This window comes from Colletotrichum fructicola, assembly GCF_000319635.2.
Source record: "Colletotrichum fructicola Nara gc5 chromosome Unknown KSG_Nara_v1_contig01, whole genome shotgun sequence".
NCBI lineage: Eukaryota > Fungi > Ascomycota > Sordariomycetes > Glomerellales > Glomerellaceae > Colletotrichum > Colletotrichum fructicola.
The window spans coordinates 7,847,147-7,872,237 of record NW_027094051.1 but is presented as its reverse complement, the minus strand read 5'-3'; the positions used below and the strand labels follow the sequence as shown (position 1 = coordinate 7,872,237).

The 25,091-nt window shown below is 57.2% G+C and overlaps 3 protein-coding genes across 3 annotated transcripts; all 3 read left to right on the top strand.

Moving 5' to 3' along the window:
* Positions 1-10,224: 10,224 nt before the first annotated feature.
* Positions 10,225-11,370, top strand: PCL1 (PHO85 cyclin-1; the record flags this gene model as incomplete). The annotated part of the gene is made up of 1 exon (XM_032035209.1): positions 10,225-11,370. One exon carries the CDS (start codon positions 10,225-10,227, stop codon positions 11,368-11,370), a length of 1,146 nt encoding a protein of 381 aa, XP_031885787.1.
* A 5,265-nt stretch (positions 11,371-16,635) lies between these two features.
* Positions 16,636-20,145, top strand: HMA5-0 (putative copper-transporting ATPase HMA5; the record flags this gene model as incomplete). The annotated part of the gene is made up of 1 exon (XM_032035207.1): positions 16,636-20,145. One exon carries the CDS (start codon positions 16,636-16,638, stop codon positions 20,143-20,145), a length of 3,510 nt encoding a protein of 1,169 aa, XP_031885792.1.
* Positions 20,146-21,385: 1,240 nt separating this feature from the next.
* Positions 21,386-24,862, top strand: MET10 (Sulfite reductase [NADPH] flavoprotein component; the record flags this gene model as incomplete). Its single annotated transcript, XM_032035206.1, has 1 exon — positions 21,386-24,862. The coding sequence occupies one exon, from the start codon at positions 21,386-21,388 to the stop codon at positions 24,860-24,862; it is 3,477 nt and encodes a 1,158-aa protein (XP_031885795.1).
* Between the last annotated feature and the right edge of the window lie 229 nt (positions 24,863-25,091).

The window sequence follows — 25,091 nt, the reverse complement described above, 5'->3', positions numbered from 1 at the left end:
TTGGGTCGAAATTAAGGTGTGTTGTCTGGAGCTGTTTTCGTTCGAACAGAGTCGTCCCAAAAGATTGAGCATGTTTGCTAGCGCGCTCATCATGCAGGACGTGTCTGGGGTTGGTTTGGGTGACTGCGGCTGCGGGGCCAATGGCATCCCGTGAGAACTGCATTATGCATAGCTAGCTGCGGCGGTTGCGCAGATTGCCGTGGCTATTTCCATCGGTGCAAGCCCGTGCGGCGTTTATTTTTGAGGCAACGGGACCAACAGCCTTCGCTGGCCGGGCGCTTGTGGGGGAATCGCGGGCTCCCGCTGACATTGGACGAAAGGCCTGTTCGGACGATAGCTGCATAAGGTTCATGGCATGCTGCCCTGGTCGTACAGGCCCTGCAGAGGGTGAACAGCTCTGAGGCTTAGACGAGAGGACGCGCTTCCTGAAACGCAGCGGTTGGGGGCCATTGAGCGGGCCGGACGCGATGCGGGATGGTTCGTCGCTTGTCTACTCCGTCAAGACGGATGATGTTCGTCTTGTGTCGAGGCGGGGTGTAGACCTCACCTCATTCAGCCTTCCCGGTCCTTTTGCAGGCGTTTGAGAAATAAGGATTTGGGCTAGGCAAGGAGAGGAATGAGCTGCCTGCGGGTTGCTGATGCTGGCGCTGGGCTTCCCAATCCTAGCCTCCTTGACGTCGCTGTTCCTCAGGTTCGCTCCTTTCAAGGCCGGGTACGCGGGAGCTTGCTTGGCTTTTCCCACCGGGCGGGGGAAGATGGACGGACGCAGCGAGGGGAAAAGGGTGTCTGTGTAGCATGGTTAGTGGAAGAGAGCTGGCGAAGGTGCCCTGAAGATCGATGGATGAGGCGTGAAAGGGTAAGGCAGGTCTCAGTTCTCGAGATTGAGTATATGCTTTTTTGTTTGTCTCTGCGGCGTTCCTTGGGAGAGGCGGCGTTGAGCTTGATTCACCTTCCCAGAGAGGAAGAGCGTCTCGGCGACGTGCCGACGGAAGATGCCTTGCTGGAATCAAGTTGGTCTTTTGCGTGCCCGCTGCTGCATGACGAGCAAACGAAGTTTATCCGCATCCCACGCCGGCGCCCGAGACATCAAAGAAACGGAGGCAGCCGGGCGACGCCACGACCCGGCAAGCGGCACGCCGCAGCGGACAGCCACTGGCCCTTTTAGGACCATTCTGCGATGTCGAGTATCGAGTGTTGACGGTAGAGGGGTTGCCTTCGTACGAAAGAGTGGCTTGGCAGGCTTCTCATTCTTGTCTGGCTGCTGAGCGCTGTGCAGTGCACCAGGTTTCTGGGACGCAAATTCTGGCTTGGATCGTGACGTTGGCTTGGCCGCACCGCCTTGGCGGTGTTGATAGCATTGCTTGGTGCATTGCGGCTGCGGCTGCTCGTATTGCGACGCTTCGTGGGTTCGAAACGCACGTTTGCCCTTCGGACACGACGTGACTTGGTAACCATGACCAGGTTCGGATCCGGGAAGTGGCGGTTCGGGCGGGACTGAGTGGGATACTGCGTGCTCACTACGGACACTTAGTAATTGACGGCACGGCGGCGTAGCAATGGCGGGAGGCGGAGGGGCTGAGGCAATCAGGGCCCGAAGTGTGGCTGGTGGCCATCTGTTGCGTAAACGCAAACGCAGCCAGCACCCAATCACCAAGCGGCGCAGCCCCGGGGCCGAGGTCGACGGCAACATGGGCCCAGGGCAGCCAGCAAGGCGAGGGCGGAACAAGGGCCACGATGCAGGGCAGCACGACCCCTGGTGAGCGTGATCGGGGAATTGTCGATCAACTGACTACCTGAGCCGAGGCCGGCGATCAGCGATGGGATGACAGATTGGGGGGAGCGCACGCGCCACACCTTAGGATCCCTGCCAGGCGAATGGGAGAGAGCGAAAAGGCCGACTGCGCAGGGGACGAGGGGGGCGTGTATCTTTCAGACGACCGGGAAGTGTGGCTCGAAATGGAGGGACGCTGTCCATGCGGGGTACGAAGGTACGAGCAGGCATGGGCATGCTCCCTCTCAATCAATCAGCTGGCACGATCCGAACGGCCAAGGGGGGAGACACACCTAAACCGGTTCGTCGCTTTCTACCTTTGACGGGCACGCATGAAATCCCAAATTCGCATCACGAACGGCTCCGTGGCGGGGACGGCCGTGTTTGCTGCATCAAGCAGCCAGCTGTTCTTCCCATATGTACGTTATATGTCTGACTCTGGCAACCTCCTATACGCCGGGCTGAGCTGAGCCTCGAAGCACCACGGGGCCGGGGGGTTGCAATCGAGCAAAGTTTTCTCTCTTTCAGATGCGTCAAAGGAGTTCCCGAGTCTCTGGGTCGTCTGTTGAGCAGCCACGACCGGTACCAGCCACAAACTGTCTCGGGCCATAGGGGCATAGCCACCTCGTGTGGCCTGCGCTGGGAGGCGCGATTGGCGAGTTGGCCCTGCGAAGAGGGTGTTTGGTTTCGAGGCCTCTCCGGCCAATCAAGCCATCTGCACGGCATCAGCCCGGAGTGGTCTCCGACGCACCAGCACCGAAGCGGCAAGGTCGCCCGGCGTTTTGTGGAGACGGAGTTTGAAGAGAGGGCGATGGAGCCGCGGGAGTCGTCGAGGGGAGGGAGGAGGGAGGCGGTGAGGAATGCGGACGGGAGCCGAGACGGTCTAGGCGGACGGACGGAGGGACGGATGCTTGAACGATTGAACGAGAGATCCGGAGGGAGCGTCTGCGCTGGCCGTGGATGCAACGTGGGCTGCGAGAATGGGGGACGTCGCAAGGAATGAGCATGAGTCTGGCATGATGGGCCGACAGCTTGCGATGCCTGTTTCGTAGTGCTGCAAGCCTGCAACGGCAGATTTTCGCATGAAGGCTTTGATGTCGAGTCGCCCTCACACGCTTTCGCCTCCATTGACGGGGTCCCTGAGGATGGAGCCCACCACCGACCATCGACAATGCGTGTGCAAGTACGATACCCAGTTAAACTGCAGCACACCCCGTCCCATGGATCAAGCCACAGTCCTCTCTGGCCTGTGTCTCCGCTGAGGCTGCCAAACACAGCATCAAGATCCGTTGCGCCATCCAGGGGGAAACTCGAGCTCGGCCGGGGAACTCGTGTTGCTGCATAACTCCCTGGCGTAATAGCACCGCATAGTATGCAAGCACGCAACGCCCTGATGCATGGTGGCGGATCTTAGCACCTTCCTGCCGAGATAAGTCGCTAGATGAAGGCACACCTCAAAACCAAGCAGTCGCACAGAGGCGGCCGCAATAGGCAAGAGTAGGCATCTCGAGAGGAGGTGAGCATCCGGGGGTCCTGATGGTGATGCGGGCATCGAGAGGGGGGGCAATTTGGCCATGCTATCTGAGCAGGGCTAGCAGACCTGACACTTTTGGCAATCTGGTCGGGAGTCCGCGGGTCATGGCGAAGCCACCGTCGCAGGAGCTCATTTGTGAAGAGTGATAGCGCGAAGCTATCGACGCCGCGCGCCATAGGGCTCGTGCATGTGGCAGTTGACGGTGTCTTTGCCCTTTTGTCAGCTGCCATCCGGTCCCTCTCTCGCTGCTCATTTGGCTGTCAAGAGGGGCAAAGATTCAGACGACGGGACTCTGCACGGATGCCGCAGTTTGTTCACTTCAACGATAGAGGGCCGCTGTAAACTCTGGGCTGTTTGACAGTGCTTGCGTTAGCTTCCCTACGCCTCCGCATTCTCAATCCTTGCCCTGCGCTTGGGCGTCGGTCCATCGAGCCGAAGACTAGAGAAAAAAAAGGGGAGAATAGGGGGCTGGATAGAGTGACTATTGAGGCTTCTGGACACGTCGAGCCGGAGGGGAGAAGGGATGCATTCGATTGGGAATGAAGAGGCAGGCACATGAAACCGTAACGTGGGGAATGATCTACCTCAGGGGAGGGCAGTAACAGTTTGTGCTTGAAGGTTATCGATATCGCCGACGGAGGATTGGGAGGGGTGTTCGCGCAGTGATTGAGAGAGACGAGAAAGCGACGAGCTCCTTCCCTGTCCCGGGGATGCCATGGGACTGATCTTGTCAATTGCGGGAAGGGAGCGATCAATCATGCGAACTCGAAACTTTGACTTTCTGTCTGATTGGTAAGGTTGAGCCTGGCGGTGGGCATTGACAGGGCCCGTATCTTGTCAACGACGGCTTGATGTAGTGTATCTGTAACCCGTTCTGGCAAAAGGCATAAGGGCTAATCTCTCGACGTTGGCTGCGTGCGCAAGAGGGGCCATGATTGGATGGGAGTATTCGCCGGTTGGCTCAGGCGACAGAAGTCCAAGAGCTGGCTGACGGTGAGAATTGGATGGTCAGCCAGCCATGTGGAGGAATCGCAGCGACTGGGGAAGTCTGTTTAGGATCCTCTGTACTATGCAGCAGTAGAGCGAGTCGAGCTGCGAAGCCACACGATAAACGGCTCCTTCGCCCCTTTCAGACAAGCCAGGGTGCGCCAAAGGGACTGGGAGAGTTCCTGCCGATGGGCACCGAAAGCCCGACAAAGGAGCAAGCTGTATACTCTGTAGCCAAGACGAGAGGTTCGTCGGATGAGAGCTGGCTGGGCTGGGCTGAATTCACGAGGTGTTGAAGCTAACAGCCTGCCTCTGCTGAGCATGTTGGTGGGCTGCGTACGCCTGGTGTCGTTGGCCGACGGTTAAACTGGTGGGAGGATTAGGAACTTCAGAATCTGTCTCAGAAGATGGCGAGGGCGTTGGATGTTTCGTTTCATGAACACCACCAAACGCTTGACCCATTCCGGCGGGATTCCTCCTTGCTGCTGTTGAACTGCTATGCAGAACAGGATGGACAACATGATTTGCGAGGACTCGGGGGGGACAAATGCCTTGTCTTGATTGGCCGTGTTGCACGATTGTAGTTTAGCGTAGCGTAGGAAGCCCAGCGGGCGTGATCACGCCTTTTTGGAGGTGTTCATTTTGTTCATTCCGCTGCAGGGCGGGCGTTGCCACTCCAGAGTTTACGGACCGAAACTTTTTCTCAACTCCGAGCGCTTTTGCGGCTGGTAAACCTGAGGGAATCTGCAGTGCAGGCGCTGGCTGCAGGGCATCTGGCTTTGTCGGGTCCACCACGTCCATCCGGACCGCGGGCCAGGCATGCAAAAGAAGCAACGAAGCGCAAGCATGGCGTTTGTTTGTTGATCAGCTGTGAGGGCACAACGAGACTGGCCAGAGGCCGATGTGGCTGTTAACCGCAGTGGGCGGCGACGATAGATTGCAGGTGGGTAGCAGGCGGACGGATAGCAGAGGCGTCTCGAGAAACACACGATGGCAGCACAGCCAGGCCTGGGAAGCAGCCCAGCAGCCAGCGGTAGCAGCCAGCGGCCGAAGCGATAGCCAGACCCAGACCCTGAGTCTGCACCAGCACCAGCACCAGCGCCAGCAACGCGCAGCAGCAGCAGCAGTAGCACGATAGAGACCTAGACGGGCTCGAAATAAGATGACTCACGGAGGGGTGCAGACGGCGGAAAAAAGATGGCGGCGTATCGGCGTCAGGTCAGGTCAGGATGGTCGCGACGCGGGCCGGGCAGTTGTCCTTCTTGGTGGTGGTCCCGTCGTGTCGTTGTGGTGGTAGTTTCACCGGCTCCTCCAGCAGTTGGACAGGCGTGACAGGTAACCACGCGGCGTGGTGCCAGATCCGGGCGGGCTGGTACCGTCGCTTCCCTGCCCTGCGACAAGGCAAAGGCAGGCCTTGTTGCTGTTTCATCCATGTTCATCAAAGGAGGCGAAAACAAGAATAGCAGCGGGAAACGCCCATTGGACCGTCGCAATTTCCAGTCGCCAACGACGCGGGTGTGTTGTGTTGACTTGGAGTGAGTTTGGCGGGATCGTGGGTGGAAGGGTTCCCTCCTGCTTGGCCGCGAATCGATTGGCAGCGAGGGCTCGAGAAAGAAGGCCATCGCTTGTTTCATCTGTCTGTTCGACGTAGGACGCGGCCACCAATGAGCCGCGCGCAATAGTCGTGTCCGAGGGCCCCTGACAGCGACAAGACAGGACGGCAAGGCAAGCTGACGTGCGTAGCATGGGAGTAGTGTAGCTCTCCATCGATCCATGTCTGCATTGCGTAAGCCGGGGCTGCTTGATGCTTTTTTGGTGCTGAGCTGGCGGTTGTTGACTCCATCGTCGCCTTCCTTGGTGGTGTTCAGCGGCTGCCATTGGACGTTGTTGCACCGCGCCGTTTCCACCGAGAAACACGAGAGGCGAGAGAGGGGCAAGGGAGAGCGAATAAGGTGCTCGGCCGAAGCGGTACGTACCGGCTGCGGACCTACTGCATGGTAAAGTGTGTGTAGCGGCGTTGGCCAGTCAGAGTGCAAGAAGCAACGATGGCAGCGACACTTTCAGCAGACAGCAGAGGAAGGAATGGCTGGGGGTGGGGCCTGCCCGCGTGAATGCGCTTTTCTTCTCTCTGCTGCAAGTCGTGGTCGTGTCGCTCAGTGAGGATTGTCGCTCGCTTCGCTTGGATGCTGTGGACGAAAAGCTCCAGCGGGCTTGTTTTGGCAGACATGGACCCTTGCTTGTGGGATCGTGTCTCTGTGTTTCTGCAACCACTGGCTGAGCGTCCATCAGCCGGCTTTGGCGTGCAGCGGCACGAGAGGCTACGGGGATGACGGAGCCCAACGGAGCGGCGATGGCCAGTCAACGGCCGTCGTGAGACACTGAGTGAGGTTTGGGTTGACGTAGGGTGCTCTGTAAGGTAATTACAGACGCAGATGCAGCTTGGAGCCGCGCTTGTCTCCGTCCTGTCCGCACGGAAACCTGTCTCTGTAGCTGATTTAGCTGCAGCTGCAGATGATGGCCATGGTGGTGAAATGACCGTGTTCTTGATTCGGCCTTGGCCTGGCCGTGGTCCTGGGCCGGGTCTTGCTTGGGCTTGCAAAAGTAAATATATCGATCTCACCCACAGGAGCCGTCCAATCCATCCCTTACCCTCGGCGCCTCTTGTCGTATATTTCATCCCTGTGTCCTCCTCCCTCTCGAGCCCTGGGAAATCTGAATCCTGTCTCTTGCCAGGACCTTGATTCTCTCCTCCATCTCAAATCATTTGCATCATCACCGGCATTCGAGGGTTGTTGTATTGAATACGACACCCGACTTTCCTTCGCCTATCGTGAGCAGGGAGACGACATTGACGCCGAGACATCAACATCGACAACAACAACAACAATAACAACCACAGCCGGTCTGCTAATACGAAATCGAATCTATTCAACCCTTGTTTTTTCTAGACTCGGCTCTATTGTTCAATCTTTTCCCCTGGATAATTCACGTCTGCACTATTGGACGTTGACACCCTTTCGTTGCTGTTGCTGGACACCAACTGCGATATCCCGCCCCACACCCACTTGCACCATTGCAGCTGCACCTTGAGTGAGCTCCGTCAACCTTTGACCTCGACCTCGACCCGAGTCCGCCAAGGCTTCTTCTTGACCCGAGAACTGGAACAAGTTCTTGCATCTATTGGATCTGCATCATCATCGTCACCGCCCTGGAGAAAATCGACGTTTGGTCAGATTTGCGTCGCATTCACTCCGCCCTCGCGAGATTTCTGGATTAAAAGGCAGACACCCGTCTGATCTATCAACCTTGATCACCACCACAACCGGCATCGCTTAGGCTTTCTTTTGGTGCTCATCTGCATCCATCTTGCAACCCGCATCTCGATTGACACCCTACCTCGTGTTCCGTTCCGCCTTCGATTCTGCCCGAGAGCCTCGACCGTCGACGAACAGAAACCGTGTTCCGTTGACAACCAGTCAGAGTCGCTTCCAACCTGGAGGACCCCTGCTTTCGGCACCCCATTCGCAGAAAGCAGCCTGCACCGCCTCAGCGCCCAACTGCCCAGACTCTCAGTGACCGTGTGCCAAGTACCGGATACCCTGTCCGCCGGGCATTTTTGGTCTGAAGTCACCGTACCCCATACACCCCCACCTCACCACTCTTCCAGGTGCCGACCGCGGTGCACCTCCGCTACCAACAACCCACCACCAGGTGCAACAGCAACAGTTCCGCAGTCAGCCAGGAAAAGGTGGCTTCACTTCGGAAAAGCGCATAACCAACGCCCTGCCCTCACGGTTCACATTGCGGCCAACCTGGACGTTGCTGAGCCTTAGCGATACCGCATCACGACCTGCGTCATTCTCCCCAGCTGTTGACTTTATCCCCGTCGCATCGAGAAAGACTCGGCCAAGGTTCACCCCGCCAAGCTACGGAAAATCCAACAATATCTCCAGTCCTTCATTCAAACCCCATCTACCGGCGACACAGCGCGGCCGGACAAACTATTCACGCTCGCTCGCGACGTCCGAATCGAGACAGACAATCATTTCCCCAACCTGCTTCACGTTTCCGGTCTTCGGATCCCGGCCGAACAAAGCCTGCCTTACCTTACCACCTTGCGGATACCACTACAGTCGGCACAGCATCTTCAATCTGCTGCTGGCTTACACGACGTCCGCCCCGCGGCCCCGAGAACAATTAATCAACAATCGACACTCGTCCAACGCCCTCCTCTCCGCCGGCTCGGAAGTTTTGGACTGCTCCCTCTAATTGACCATCTGTGATTTTCGCCGTACTGCACTGTCACTCGCGAGTCGCTGGGATCTTCGCATCGCACCGGTTCCGCTCTACCGCTCTGCCGCCGTCAAACTCACACACCTTGACACCCGTCTGCCATCCGCTATTCCCTCGCGGCTGCACGATCCAAGCGTCAATCAATCAATCCAACCCAACTCAAAATCACACCTGGACGGCTCAATCTGTCCTAGACGTCCATAATTTCATCACATCGCGGCCGTGGCTCTTTCTCCAAAACCCAAACCCAAACCGCCGTCCCCCTGACTCGCCCCGTTGTTTTACTTGACGCCTTCAACTCCTCACCTGCAAACCTCTCCAAGCACTCGACGGGCGTGACTCGGATACTTCATCCGTTTGCAGACGTTCAGAAAATTCGAGCGCCTATCCTCCATTCGTCATAGAGCACCGGGCATTTTCCAGAACTTCGGGACTTTCTCTCTCGTCCTTGGCTGCCATTGTCGTCAGTCGCAACAATCGCACCCGACCCTCGTCCACCAGGCCGTCCGTCTGCTTCCAGTACCTCCACGCTGCCATCGTCGTTGGCTTCCGCTATCCTCGCTACTTTCGCGATTTTTCTATTCTCAGAAAGAAATCGCCACTTGTTCGCCGTCGTCGCCGAACGACCCGCGCATCAGCAGCAGCATTCATTACACCGCCAACAATACACCAGCACAACAGCCCGCCTCTTCTAGGTCTCTTACTCTCGACTGCCTCACTGCCGAAACATTATCGTGTTCCGCAACGCAGAAAGCGCTCAACGTCCGACTTTCCGCCAAGAGTTGCATTCGAGCAGAGTTCGTGACCAGTTCGTCACAGCCATAATATTGAGTTAATCTGGAGATTTACCTGGACTCGGAGTGTTGAGAGTGTTGCGCCACACTCCACCTGTCGAGGTTAAATACAGTACTACATCTGCAACTCCAGCAAGTCCAGTTGCTGCACCCGCACCGACGCTGCATCCCGCGAAATCCAGACCCCGGCCGGCCAGTCCGCCCCCTGCGACTTCGCTTTTCTTGGAGTGTTATCACCACGCCCCCCAGCGGCCAGCTCTTGCACTCCGACTAAAAACCAACCACCCCCTGCCGACCGTACCCAAGCACGCCCTCCCCCCTTGCACGCCTCCCACACCCCTGCACCCCTGGGATCTACAGCATTCCAGCCCACCCCAAGCATCCAAGCCCCAGCAGGCACTTCCGTCGGCGTCCTGCTGAGACCCCCTAAAAAACTAACCCCCTACTACCGCTAGCACTGACTAGTACCCCCCTGACAACCCGCCCACTCAGCCTCGTGGACCGCACGTCAGTGGGTGACGACGAGCTGCCCGCATCCCTCAGTTCCCAGGACCATCCCCAGAGCCTGGCCCCGTCACTTGCGACGAGGCACATGAACTTCGCCGCACACCACACCCGTACCCTCCTTTTCGTCTAATATATCAGCCCAGCCTGCCCTTCCTCACTTCTCCTGCCTTTCCATATTTCGTCACTCTTCACGACAACATCGACAGCACAAAAGGGACGCTTCCTTCACAAAAGGACCCCTGCGACTATCAATACACCACACACGACTCCATCATCATCACCAACCACCTCGACCACCTCTCATATCCCATACACACACACATACACACACAGTCACAATGGAGTCAAGGTCACACCTCACCCAGGCTGAGCTCAACGCCGCCGCCCTCGACCACTTCGTCTACCAACCAGTCAGCAAGTCGATGATTTCCTACCTGGCCGGCGCCGCCTTCAATGTCATCTCCTGCGACAGCGCCCTCATGCCTCCCGCTTCCGCCGAGGCCTACCGTCAACAACAGCTTCCCCCGACACCGCCAAGGACACCCGAGCCCCGCGCTGTTCGCACCGAAGACGCCGACCTCCCCACCCTCGAGGCCTTCATCACCCAGCTTGTTGTCTCTTCCAACGTCCAGGTCCCGACGCTCATGTCCACCCTGGTCTACCTCACCAGACTCAAGTCCCGCCTGCAACCCATGGCCCGCGGTCTGCGATGCACCACCCACCGCATCTTCCTTGCCGCTCTCATCCTCACTGCCAAGTACCTCAACGACAGCTCACCCAAGAACAAGCACTGGGCCACCTACAGCCACGTCAACAACGACCTGTCCAACTTTGGCTTCAGCAGGACAGAGGTTAACCTGATGGAGAAGCAGCTTCTGTTCCTTCTGGACTGGGACCTGAGGATCACCGAGGAGGACCTCTACCGCGAGCTCGACCCCTTCCTGGCGCCCATCCGCGCCGAGATCGAGGCTAAGCACGCTCGTCGCATTGCTCGCCGCCGCAAGCAGGAGGAGGAGATGCGCAAGAGGCAGGAGGAGATGATCGCCATGCAGTCCTACCCCAGCCCGCCATCCTCGCGCGCCAGCTCTCGCTCGCGACAGGAGACTCCCGACCACGCTCGCTCATACAGCGGCGCCTCCATCACACCACCCGGCCTTTGCTACAGCAGCAGCTATGGCAGCTCCATCAGCTCTTACGCTCCTTCTGTCGCATCTAGCCGGTCTCAGTCCCGCGCCACCACCCCGCTCGACAACCCCGCCGAGGAGCCCTACATGTACGTGCCCAACGGCAGCCTGTACGAGTCTCCCGTGGAAGTGCACATCGAGCAGCCCGCATCAACACTGCCGAAGCGCAAGCCTCTCCTCCCGTACGAGATCAGCACCGAGGAGCTGCGCGACATGCAAGACGGCACCAAGGCGAAGAGGGCACGCATGGGACGTGGCATGTGGGGCCGCGTCTTCGGTGGTGCGGTTACAGTGCGGTAGTCTGCTGCATCGCACAGATTCTTTTCCTTTTGTCACAGCCTCAACAACTTTTTCACCTCTCACATTTTCCTATGTTTGGAGTCACCCCAAAAAAAGCATGGTGTTGGATTGCTTTATAGAGAGAGCACGGAAGGACAGACTTGTTTATCTTACCCGAGGGCGTTGGTAATGGGACGACTGGTACATGGAACACGGATTATGAGGACACGGCAATCCTCGGGGCATTTACATATATGGGGTGGTGTTTGGGGCGGATTTCATGAACATGATTATCACTTTTTCCTTTCTTGTCGGTTGGGCTTTTTGGCATCCTCGCATGGTAGAGGCTTGGCCCCTGTTGGGATCTTGGGAAGAACTGTTAGAACCGGTTCAGCAGTATCATATCAGTCAGAGCTCCAAATGAGCATCAGCACACTCTTCTCAGAAGGTGTGCCGGAAATTCAAAGCGCGGGCACCAACCACACTGGTGCCCGTTTCCAAACAACTTTTACTTGCCTCCTTCCGCTCGCGCACATACACTGTGACTCGATGTCTTCGTGAACGGCACCTGGCTCCTCCCGTCCCGTGTCGAACACCCCGCTTGCATCGGGGTCTAGAACGGTTGGCTCTAGTGCACCTCGTGACGTTGGATGCAGGCGGTCGGGGCAAGTGTCCTTTTTTTTTTTTTTTGGTCCCTAATGAAAATCTTCTGCGGGGTGGAGAGGACACTGTAGCGGAGCGCGCAGCGCGGTTCGCATTCAGCTTCACATGCGAGACAATTGGGGACGACTGCGGCCTTTGCAGTGTGCCCGGGCAGCGGGAACATCCAGTCATCTGCAGCCGGGGTCGGCGGTGAGGGGGTCGGTCATTCTGGGTCAAGCTCGGAAAAGAATCAAAATAAACCTCGTGATCTTATTTTGTTCATTTGTATTCTTTCGCCATCTGCCATCCATGTATTTATCCCATGTGCAGAAAATTTTGCAATGCAGCTTTTTGATGACGATATGCGATGGCGGTATTGGAGGGGTTAAAACCACTTGGTTGGTTCTCGTTATCGCAACAAGCCCATGACTACACCCAGAGTTTATCGCCCCCAGGTCATGATTCGCATCTTGCTCGGGGACAGGACATGAGTCGGGTTCGCCGGGTTCTTGCAACCTTATAACATCATAGCTCGACCAGGGTGCACACAGCACACACAGAATGAATCAAGGCGGGAGGGGGATGGATTTTCACAAAAGTTTGATGCCATCTTGTTACTTCCCGCTGGGCGAGTGGTGGTGATGGGCAATGACTTGGGAGGCGGCGCATAAACCGGCTAGAGTTGTCTCTCTCTCTCCCGCACCTTGGGCGCTCCCCGTTACGGCCGGATCAGAGACATTCTCTATCTCACCTTGCAAGATTGGGCTTGCATCCGTCCGTTGAGGAAGACCCAGCCATCTGGAAGCCGCAGCAGAAAAAAACGGCAAGTTGGGTTTGCAAAAGGCGGAAAGGGGCTTGGATTTTACAGTGACACATTGACGTTTGGATGCAGCTAAGCTGGCGGCGTCTCCTAGCTCCCTAGGTTCTCTGTCAAGGTAAAGGTACAGCTCCCCGAAAACCGGGGGCTTCTCCCCGATGGTTCTTCGTCTGCATGGAGTTTTCATGTTTGTGTGGTGTGCTGCGGAGGATCGGACATGTTCTACAAAAGTAATCGCTTCGTGAACTCCGAAAGAAGGAGGTTGTTTGGGCTTCCCCGGAGATTTCATGGGGGTGAGATTGTCGCGATCGACCGGAAGGGCGGATCGTGACGTCGACGTCGAAATCCCAACGGAGGGGGAAATCTCGGGTTGTTTTCGCTCGTCTTCGTGTTTCCTCTAGATGGTGTGTCTGCATATGTAACCCGCCGTTCCATCGTTTACCGTTAAGAGACCAGGAGAGAGAAACAGAGTTTCGTAACATCGAGATGCATGGCGTTTTGGGCATTGCAGAGAGTTGCGGAATGCAGCATGCAGAACGCCCGACTGGTTTTAGGGGTCCAAAAAGGTGACGTCTAGATGTGTTGGGCGTGCCAAAAAGTTAGATGGCTGATGGCGGGGATCAGCTTGTCAGCAACGGTACACGTAGCGTGCGTACTGGGACATGATCCAACGAGCAGAGGCGGGGTTTGAGAAGGGGGATTGGCTACACCGTCAGATGGGAAAAAACGAGATCCCGCCGTGGCATTCACACAAAGGTGCATCCTTGTGGTTAGGATACATTCAGGTTGCTATCGCGGGCGCTGGTGACTGCGTTTTGGAAATGTCGGTCAGTTGGGAGGGTGTGTGTGCGCGCTGCTGCCGGGCGTGTGGTTCGTGAAGGATGTGGCTGGGGGCGGGCAGCAGGAAGCAGGAATTAGGCTCCGACCCCACGCCGGATCGTGATGTGCATGCTGGGAACTCCTCTCCGCGATTATCGGGCTGTTGTTATTCATGCAAGTGCGATGGCGTGTTTACGTTGCGGTCGTGGTCGTGGTCGTGGGCTACGTGTTCGTGAATGGCAGGGCGCGCGCCTTGGGCCGGCGGTCGGGTTCCGGGTGGGTCTCGCGGCCGGCACGGGGGCTGGGAGGTTGAGTCACAAGGTCGGGGTCAGGTCGCGGTGTGGCGGTCGGATGCTGCGGTCGCGTTCCATTTGCCAGTAACAACAGTGAGATGCCGATGCACACGACAGTCTCAGTGTCAGGTCTGGCGACGGAACGCGTGCCTCTCAGTGGCATTCGACGTCGCGGTGTGCTGCACTGCTGCCGTGAGCTTTCAGACCATCAGGTTTAGGCATTAGGTCAGCCCCCGAATCCGCAGACACAGGCCGTGGTAGAGTGCTTAGAGCCAAGGTCAAGTGATTTCATCCCTGTCTGTTCGCCCGGCAGTCAGCCAGGCAGGCCCGCAACGCGAACCCGAGTGCTCCGGCTGTGCGAAATCGAGAAAGTGTCAAAGATGTGGTCTGCTGTAGGTTGGGTTGACTGGTGTGGCTTGGGCCAATAGTTCGTCGCCCCTGGGTGCTGTCTGAAGCGTTGCGAGTTACGCCTGATTGATTTTCTGGGGAGCATTGGCACCCATGCGAACGTCGAAGGCCTGCTGCGCCGACTCAGCCTCAACCCGAGCCCGCAGGCCACCTTGCGCATCGATTTCTTGGCGTTGGCAGACTCGCTTTCTGACCATTGGCATCATACGGCCCGGCGGGCTTGGCGAGGTCCGGAAGGCTATGAGCCTCTCAGCCTGGAAAGGGCCGGCTGGCTGGCCATGGTGTAAGCACCGATAACGAGAGGATGCCGAGTCCTCCTGCGATGCCTATGACGAGATCATCCTCGGAAGGAGTCGACAACAATGTGGAAGATGGCTCAAGCGGGCACTGTCATGTCGCCGTATTAGTCGCCAGGCGATGAGGACTCAGCCACGACTTCGGATGCACACGCTAGGGAAACCAGCTTGACCCGACTGTCCGTCGTGAAGCTGACGAAGCTTCAAACAACGTGGAATCCGTCTGAAAAGAGGAAACAGACATCGAAACAGGAAAGCGGGAGGGAGTCGCTGCGTTCGCGTGCGCGGGCTGAGTCGACTTTGGGCGGGTGTCTTTATAATTGACACCGTTGACATTGCCCAAGCGGTAGTGATCCGATCTCAGCACAGGCTGTGCCGCTCCCCCTCGTTGACAAAGCAGCATATCCGAAGTTTCCGTTCCAGAAACTTCGTTGTATCGTGCCGTCGTTCGAGAAGCTCGCGTGGCACCTGTGCTGTCATGAAGGTTGTCGGCTGGTAGGCTGCTGATAGAGCATACTGGAAAGTCAAGTGCAGCATCTCCAGAGGCGTTCAATCAAGTGTTCGTAAACGAAGTCGACGTCCTTCCATGTTCGAGTATTTTCGGCATGCCGAACATATTTGCTTCTTCCTCTGGCGCATCATCATCTCCGTAGCACCGAGTGACATGGAAGAATTCCGCATGCGAGTGCTGGCATCGGCCTTTCCATTCGGTAAGCAGCGAAAGACCGGCAAGTCCAACGTTCTGCAGCTCTCATCAGTAGAGACGCTTCTGATCGGATTGGATTTGGGTTCTCAATGATCGACAGGAACGGCGACAAGGGTCGACGAGGAGGAGGAGGCAACAAGATCTGATAACCAAGGGTCTGCAAATGGAGCAATAGGAATCGAGACTGCGCTTAGCAATACAGGAGAGGCGTGGGTCATCCTGCAGCTAACGGCTAGCGCAGTGCGGGGAGACGCGGCAGACGCCCCAGACGCCATCGGTGGGTTTGCAACCTCCAATGGCAGGCCATTGATGTGCGAAGAGGGTGGGCAATGAGTCGAGATGACTCCAGATCTCTCCAATGTGGTGGTTCTGACAGCGGGTGCCCGTGAATTGTAATCGGAAGGTTCATGTCGATTCCAGACCCAAGCGCGTTGCTTTGGCGTATCAGCGCGTCGCTTGAGGCACCAAAATGAAACCTGGACGGACCCATAGTGAGCAGATTACGTCACAATCTGCGCTTTTTCTGCGGAAAAAGCAGTGCAAACACTGTGCCATGGCAGACATCAATACAGTGCCTGGACTGTGCGGAAGGAGGCAACTTCGGTCGCCGAATGCCAAAAATCTGCAAGGCACAAAACGCGCACCCAAAAAAGGCAAGGGGCAATCTGGTCAGCCAACATTGCAAAGCAGCACAATTGCCGCGGAATGAAAAGTCAAATGGGCCAGGAAAGGGGAAATGACAGATGGCATCGCCGTACATAAGGCGCCTTACTTTACCTGAGATAATAAAACCATGGGTGTCCTGCCTTTTCTGTTCCGTCGCAACTTCTCGGCTGGCAAGCAAGGGATTTCGGGCTTTGACCACACCCTTTCGGCCACTGACAACCTGGAACTTTACGCTCTGCGCCGTCGATCTATTACAACTACATCCACACACAGCATCGACTAGTAGGCCACCGCAGCTCATTACGCCTCCCTTCATCGCTGGTTTCTCCGGTATTATCGTCCAGTGTCGTCGTCCGTCTCCGGCGCCCAAGTATTTGGCACAAGTTTAAAGTTCATCGCCGTCTTAAGGCCGGGTGGGCCTGTGACCGGAGAAGAGAGAAGAAAAGAAGGAAAAAAAAAACCAAAGATTCTGAATCGTCGACATTGTGTACGCGCCTTGGCCACCGTGGATACAAAAACGAAAAAAAAAAATCAAACTAACGACCAAGCAGGATTACAGCAACCAGGGGCGAGGCTGCTAGAGAAGAAGACAGAGGAAGAGGCCGACGACGGACGCCAACAACGGCGACAGAAGCAACGATGAATCCACGCATCACCACTTCGTTTTTGCTCGCCAACCTTCACTGCCCGTCATGTGTGTATTCGATCCAACAGGCTCTCAAAGAGTCGTGCAGTCGCGACGTGATTTGGGTGTCACCCAACGTGGTGACCTCAGTCGTCACCGTTGAGCACAGGCACACTGAGACCCCCGAGGTCACTATCCGATGTATGGCGAAGGCGCTGCAAGAAGCTGGCTTTGAGATCAGTGGTGTGACGACGACGGCTACCACCACCAGTGACTTGGACGTACTGAATGAGCCGTCCGCGTGGCCCGATGCTGAATCGCCGGCTCAGCGAGAGGCTCATCTTTTGAACTGCAAACAGTGTCGCGACTCTGGGGAGTCTACCCCTCACGGCTCCTGTCGCTCACTCATGCACGAATACGCGTCAGACGACGCCAGTGCCAGCGGCAGCGGCAGCGGCAGCGACACACGCCGAGGATCAGGAACAGAGACGCCCGTCAAGTGGAGAGCAACCCTATCCATTGGGGGGATGACCTGTGCCTCATGTAGCAATGCCATCACCGAGGAGCTCAACAAGAAGGACTGGATCGACACCGCCGTCGTCAACTTGGTCACCAACAGCGCAACCGTCGACATTTCCGATAAGGCGGATGCTGAGAAGATTGCAGAGACCATCGAAGACATGGGATACGACGCCAACCTCGACAGTGTCGCAGAAGTCAGGCAAGAGGAGTCGGGTTCCAATCTGTGGAGGGCCGCCGTGGCCGTTGGGGGAATGACGTGTGCTTCATGCGCCAACACTATCACCGAGCAGCTCAGCAAGAACGACTGGGTTTCCAAAGTTTCGGTGAACCTAGTCACGAACAGCGCCACCGTCGACTTCACTGTAGAGGGTAAGCAAGACGAAATCGTTACTGCCATTGAGGACATGGGTTACGATGCCACGCTGGACAGCGTAAAGAGTGTCAAGTCCGAAAACAAGGGCGCTCAAGAGCGGACGGTTCAAATCTCAATCCACGGCCTCTACTGCCAACACTGCCCATCCCGGGTTTCACACTCTTTGAGATCATTCAAGCGCGTCAAGGTCATTTCAGAGCCCACGCCCGAGAAGCCCGTCATCAGCGTCAAGTACACGCCCGACGCACCGTCTTTTACTGTGCGCGAGATTCTTTCTGCTATCGACGCTGCGGATCCTGCCTTTCGAGCTTCGATTTACCATCCTCCCAGTCTCGAAGAGCGCTCTAAACTGATTACGCAGAAGCACCAACAGCAGCTTCTGAGGAGAATCTATCTGACCCTTGTCGTCGCTATCCCTACTTTCGTCATCGGCATCGTATACATGAGTCTTATTCCTGACACGGATGACGGCAAGCACTGGTTGATGAAGCCCTGGGTTTCAGGCATCAATCGAGCACAAATCGCCTTGTTCATTCTCTCGACGCCGGTCTACTTCTTTGCGGCCGACGTGTTCCATACCAGAGCTATCAAGGAGATTAGCAATTTGTGGCGCCCGGGCAGCAAGACCCCTATCCTTCGGCGCTTCTACAAGTTTGGCAGCATGAACATGCTGATGTCCCTCGGAACCACCATTGCCTATGTCTCGTCCATCTGTCAGATGATATCTGCTGCAATCAACAAGCCGGCGGAGATTGACGACACTCAGTTCTACTTTGATTCCGTGGTCTTTTTGACCATGTTCTTGCTTCTTGGTCGCCTGATCGAGTCGTACAGCAAGTCAAAGACTGGCGATGCGGTCGAGCTTCTGGGCAAACTCAGGCCTACGACAGCGATTCTGGTCACGAAAGATTCCATCGGGAAAACAACAGATGCGACTGTTGGTGTCGACATGCTCGAGTATGGCGACATTATCCGCGTGCCTCACGGTGCCTCGCCTGCCGCTGACGGTATTGTTTTGCAAGGCGAGAGCAGTTTCGATGAGTCTAGCCTGACTGGCGAGTCTCGTCTTATTAAGAAGGTCCCCGGCGATGAGGTTCACGCTGGAACTGTCAACAAGGACTCGGCCATTCAAGTGCGCATTACTGGTGCTGCGGGCGCATCCATGCTCGATCGAATCGTTTCCATCGTTCGCGAAGGTCAAACAAAGAGGGCGCCGATGGAGCGCATTGCCGACATGCTGACGGCGTACTTTGTCCCGATCATTACCCTGATTGCAGTCCTGACTTGGCTTACCTGGATGATACTTGGCTATGCCGGTGTCATTCCCGACCGTTACCTCGATTCTGGGAGTGGCTGGGTTGCTTTCGCGTTGCAATTTGCAATCTCCGTCTTCGTTGTGGCCTGCCCCTGTGGCCTTGCTTTGGCAGCCCCGACGGCCATCTTCGTGGGCGGCGGCCTCGCTGCGAAGCACGGTATTCTTGCAAAGGGAGGTGGCGAGGCGTTCGAAAAAGCGAGCAATGTCGACGTCGTCGTCTTCGACAAGACCGGGACCCTGACTGTTGGCGGCGAGCCCAAGGTCACCGACACGAAACTGTTCCTCGACTTGGCGGAAACCAACATTGAAAGCAGCTTAGTATTGGCCACACTACGGGCAATCGAAGAAAACAGCAGCCACCCCGTTGCCAAGGCGATCGTTTCTTACTGCACGGCTCAGACCGAAGTCTGGGCAGAGGTGGAAAACGTTCAAGAATTGCCCGGCAAAGGCATCAGAGCGACAAACCGAGGTGATAAGCAGAGCGAATCTTTCGAAATGATTGTCGGAAATGAGACTCTCATGCGCGACTTCAATGTCGAGCTCGTAGAGCAGGTGACTACCCAGCTCCAGATTTGGAAGACCGAGGCCAAGTCCGTTGCTTTGGCAGCCATCAAGTCAAAGGCCGACTCGGATGCGCCTTGGACGCTGGTTTTGGCTTTGTCCATCTCAGACCCTATTCGTCCCGAGGCGCTCCCCATCATTCGCGCACTCAAGGATCGTGGAACGCGTGTTTGGATGCTCTCGGGTGACAATTTCGTCACTGCCAAGGCGGTAGCATCGCGCGTTGGAATCAACCCTGACAACGTCCTGGCCGAGGTCCTTCCTTGGGAGAAGGCAGACAAGATCACGTACCTGCAGAACGTACTCAAAGCGCGGGTCGGCAGGTCGAGAGAGCATTCAACGAAGCGCGCCATGGTTGCCATGGTCGGAGATGGCATCAACGACTCGCCGGCGTTGACCAAGGCCGACGTGGGCATTGCCATTGGCAGTGGCAGCGACGTGGCTATTTCGAGCGCCGACTTCGTCCTCGTGACGAGTGATTTACGAGCGATAGTGACCCTTTTGGACCTGAGTCGCAAGGTGTTTGGGCGTATTAAGGTGAACTTTGGATGGGCCCTCATTTACAATCTTCTCGCTATCCCTATTGCCGCCGGTTGTTTATACCCCATCACAACATCCGGAGGACAGCATATCCGACTGGACCCCGTGTGGGCCAGTCTGGCGATGGCATTGAGCAGCATCAGCGTGGTTCTCAGCTCTCTGGCGCTGCGGACGAAAGTCCCTGGTTTTGGTTTCCGCCCGCGAGGGCTGTAACGTTATCATCGATCATTGTTGCCCTTGGGCATGTATTACTGTAAAATGCACTGAATAGCGCGGGGGCAACCCAATGCACAAGAAAGGAATAGAGCGCAGCAACAGCCTAATAGAATGAGTCAAAGGAGTACGTCGTCGCCCATCTTCGTCGTCCCTCTTGTTGTCCTCATGTGTCGTCTTCTCTCGTCGTCCCTCTCCGTCGTCCACTCTGAAAGTTCTAATCACTTACACCTTCTGCCATTTAACCTACCACAAGGGATTCAAGGCATCCTCAAGTCCCGTATACTCATTGATGATAGTAATTCAATCCCTGGATAGATGAGTTACTTGGGTCATCCGAGTCACATGTGCAGCACCCATGGCCGTGGTGTTGGGCGGAAGTGGTGAAATCATCGGGGCGGGTACTGATGCCGCGGCCGAGCGGATACCGCACCGAGAACCGGCCGGGGAACCGACAGCCTGGGGACAAAAGGGTCCGGCAATTTTGCGATCGGACGGGATTGCCACCGAGGAAGCAAAATCTGGGGCAAAGACCGCATTGAGGCTTGCAATTCCGGGACGAGGAGGAGTCAAGTCGAGCACGCAATTGCAGGCGCGACGCGGATTTGGTAAGCCAGAGGTCCGGCCAAAGGACCTTTAGTGGAGCCAAAATGGTGCAATGTGGGGCTGCCGCACATGTCCCCGGGGCGTTGATTGGCGCGCGATGGCGCAATTGTCCCCTAGTCAATTCTGCGAGCTTCAACAATTTCCAAACGCCGAGTTTCGCACGCCAACATGAGCAAGAAGAGAGAGGTTGACGAACCGCAACTGGCGCATGAGCATGGCTGGGGCCCGGGAGGAGCAGCAGCGGCTTCCATTGCTAGGTAATCTGCGGCAAAGGACTGGTAAGGTGAGCCCGGCTAAGGACAAGTCCCCCTTGTCACTCTCTTTTGCTTTGCTTATTTTTTTTTATATTCCTTCGGACCCTGCTCGGAGTCTTCGACTTTGAGATACCTTCGTCTTTTACTTACCAATCCCCTTCCCTCCCACGATCCCAAGGTCCTCCTAGAACGAAGAAGCAGTCGTTCGGGTTGACGCAAGTGAGTTTGCTTGCCCTTGGTGAATCAATTGCTTGTTCGCGACCATTCTCTTGCGCGTGGTCCGGCTTCTCTTTCTGGTCTTTCGTCTATACTTGACCATCTTTAATCGCATCTTCTTTGCTGTATTTACTCCCACGTTTCTCTCGAGACAACCTCCAAAGATGCAGTTCAAGCAGCAGGAGAGCAGCGGCTCTGCCGCCGTTCTCGATGCCAAGTCTCCCGCCCCCGTTGCTCCCGTCAAGAAGGTCTCCTCCACTCTTCCCTTTGGCCAGCCCGTGGCCCTCGCCTCCATCTCCGGACCGACCTACGTGACTGCGCAGCTGCTCGTTCAGCAGGTCGCCTACCTCCTGTCCGACAAGATCTTCTCCTACTCCGCCCCGACTTTCGATCTCGATGTTGCCGCCAAGGCCTGGGCCGAGGCCAAGGAGAAGAACATCCACGGCGAGGCCACCGACCTCGTCCAGCTGCAGACCAGGACCGGCGCCGGCGCGCTCGCTCTGGGCTACATCTTCAGCCCAGACTTCGACCTGGCCAAGAGGCACCTGCCCCAGACTCTGCTCGCGCCTACCCTGAGCTTGAGGAACCTGCGCGCTGCTCTTGACCAGCTGAGCCTCCTCTACGGAGTTGCCTCCCCCTTCGTTGCCCACGTCGCGGCTCTCGACTACGATGCCGCAAACGGTCTGGTCTCCGACTACGACACTGCTCTGCGCACCGCCGAGGAGCTTGGCCTCGGTCTGGTTGCCAGCTCCAGCGCCTACGAGACCCAGCACATGGCTCTCTTCGCGACCCTCATGGCTGCTCTCATGCCCACTCTTCACATCTACGACGGTGTTAGACTCGCCCGCGAGACTTCCCGTATCGTTGACGCGCTGAGCGAGAGCGGTATTGCCGATCTCTACAAGAACATCACATCCGAGTCCACTGGTGTCACTGAGAGAGCCGCCATCTCTTCCAAGGTCGCCGACCTCCTGGATGTGTTCAACAAGCACCTCGACCCCACCGAGGACCACGAGAGCCAGCACACTGCTCTGTTGGCCACCCTCATGACCGCTCTCACCCCCAGCCTGGGCGTTGAGGACGGTGTCAAGCTCGCCAAGAAGACCCTCAAGGCGTCCGACCCCATGGGCAAGAAGGGTGTTGCCGAGACCTACCAGAAGATCTCCAGCGAGGTCCAGTCTCTGAACAAGAGGCTCGACGACGCCGGCAAGGTTGTTGAGCTCCTGAAGCTCTTCAACAACGAGCTCGGCACCAACTACGAGCTCTTTGAGTACTACGGACACGACGAAGCCGAGAACGTCCTCGTCGTCTTCGGCAGTGCCGAGGCTCAGCTCGCGAAGCAGGTCGTCACCCGTCTCGCTGCTGACGGTGCCAAGGTTGCCGCCATCAACGTTCGCGTCTACCGCCCCTTCGTCGAGGAGGCCTTCCTGGCTCGCATTCCCGAGTCTGTCCGCACCGTCTCCGTCTTGGGTCAGGTCAAGGACGACATCTCCGTCAACGACGGCTCTCTGCAGTCTGCTCTGTACACCGATGTTCTGACTGCCATCTCCTTCGCCGGCAAGTGGCGCCAGGACCCGGCTGTCAGGGACGTCAAGTACTCCGCCTCGGAAGCCTTGACCCCCCAGACTGTTGCCGACATCTTTGGCAAGCTCCAGAACGCCCAGGCCGAGTCCAAGCCTTTCCCCTCTCTGGTCCAGGCCCACCAGTACACCTTCTGGGACGTCGACGACTCTGCCGCCGCCGACTCGCCCGTCATTGTCAGCAACCTGCTGTCCCGCGAGTCCACCAGCAACGTGTACGTTCACGAGTCGTTCGATAACCTTACCCAGGGTGGTATCGTCCGCACCGACATCCGCAGCTCCAAGAAGGCTGTCGAAGCTCCTTACGCTATCGAGGAGGCCGACGTCGTTGCTGTCGGTGACGAGAAGCTTCTCAGGGATCTTGACGTTCTCAAGAGCGTCAACGCAAACGGCAAGCTTCTTCTGAAGCTCCCCAACTTCAAGGAGGAGGACGTCGAGAAGCGTCTCTCCCCTGTCGTGCGCAAGCAGATCCAGGACAAGGGCATTGAGCTCTACGTTCTCGATGTTGCCGCCTCTCCTGCGTTCGAGAAGGAGCCCCAAGTCGTCAAGTTCCTCTTTGAACTTGCGTTCCTCCAGATCGCCCGCCCCGACATCTCTGCCGAGGAGGTTGCCAAGATCGCCCTCATTGAGGGCTTCCCCAACACCCTCGCCGAGTGCGTCGACGCTCTCGGCCAGTGCCTGCGCAAGGTCGAGTCCCAGGCCGCCTGGGCCGAGCTTCCCGAGGACGTTGTTGTCAGCGCTCTGCCCTCGACCATCAAGCCCAACAGCTTCGTCGCCTTCGACAAGGAGGAGCCCGAGGTCGAGTCCAAGCTCGTCGACTGGCAGGCTGCTGCCAAGGGTCTCGCTTTCAAGGAGGCGTACGGCACCCAGGCTACCCTGCGCCCCGAGCTGCCCGTCAAGACGTCTACCGTCACCGTCAAGGAGAACCGTCGTCTTACCCCCGCCACGTACGACCGCAACATCTTCCACATCGAGTTCGACCTCGGCGACTCCGGTGTCACCTACAACATCGGCGAGGCCCTTGGCATCCACGCCGAGAACGATGACAGCGAGGTCCGCGAGTTCATCGAGTGGTACGGCCTCGACCCCAACGCCCTCGTCCAGGTCGCCGCCCGCGAGGACCCCAACGCCTTCGAGACCCGCACCGTCTACCAGTCCCTCAAGCAGAACATCGACGTCCTCGGAAAGCCGCCCAAGCGCTTCTACGAGGCCCTCGCCGAGTTCGCGACGGACGACAAGGAGAAGGAGATCCTCAACGGTCTCGGTGGCCAGACTGGCGCCGAGGACTTCAAGAAGCGCTCCGAGGTCGACACCCTCACCTATGTCGACATCCTGCAGGAGTTCCCCTCGGCCCGCCCGTCCTTCCACGACCTCGTCCGCATCATCTCCCCCCTGAAGCGCCGCGAGTACTCCATCGCCTCCGCCCAGGCCGTCACCCCCAACTCCGTCGCGCTCATGATCGTCGTCGTCGACTGGGTTGACCCCAGAGGCCGCACCCGCTACGGCCACGCCACGCGCTACCTCAAGGACCTCCCCGTCGGCGCCAAGGTCACCGTCTCCGTCAAGCCTTCCGTCATGAAGCTGCCCGCCTCCCCCAAGGCACCCCTCATCATGGCCGGTCTCGGTACCGGTCTCGCCCCCTTCCGCGCCTTCATCCAGTACCGCGCCCTCCAGAAGGCCCGCGGCGAGGAGATCGGCTCCATCCTGCTCTACCTCGGATCCCGCCACCAGCGCGAGGAGTACCTCTACGGAGAGGAGTGGGAGGCCTACCTCGACGCCGGCGTCATCACGCACCTCGGCGCCGCCTTCTCCCGCGACCAGCCCCAGAAGATCTACATCCAGGACCGCATGCGCGAGTCCATGCGCGACCTGGTGCAGAGCTACATCAAGGACGAGGGCAGCTTCTACCTCTGCGGTCCCACCTGGCCCGTTCCCGACGTTACTGACGTGCTCATGGAGGCCATCAACACGGAGGCCAAGCAGAGCGGCAAGAAGGTCAACGCCCGCAACGAGATTGAGAAGCTCAAGGAGGAGGACCGCTACATTCTCGAAGTGTACTAGATTGTCGCGCTTGGATACATTGCTGGATTTGCGTGTTACATATAGTCATCTACGGCCGCGGGCCTTGCGAAAAGTTTCTTTGATTACATAGCGGGCTGTCATACTTAAGCACTCATCAATTCTCTAAACAATTAGACTCATCGCACCAGCGTCGTGATATTTCCTTTCCAATTGGTGCTGCCATGCTAGCTTGCGCATGCTTTCCAATCTCGCAATGCATATTTACGCT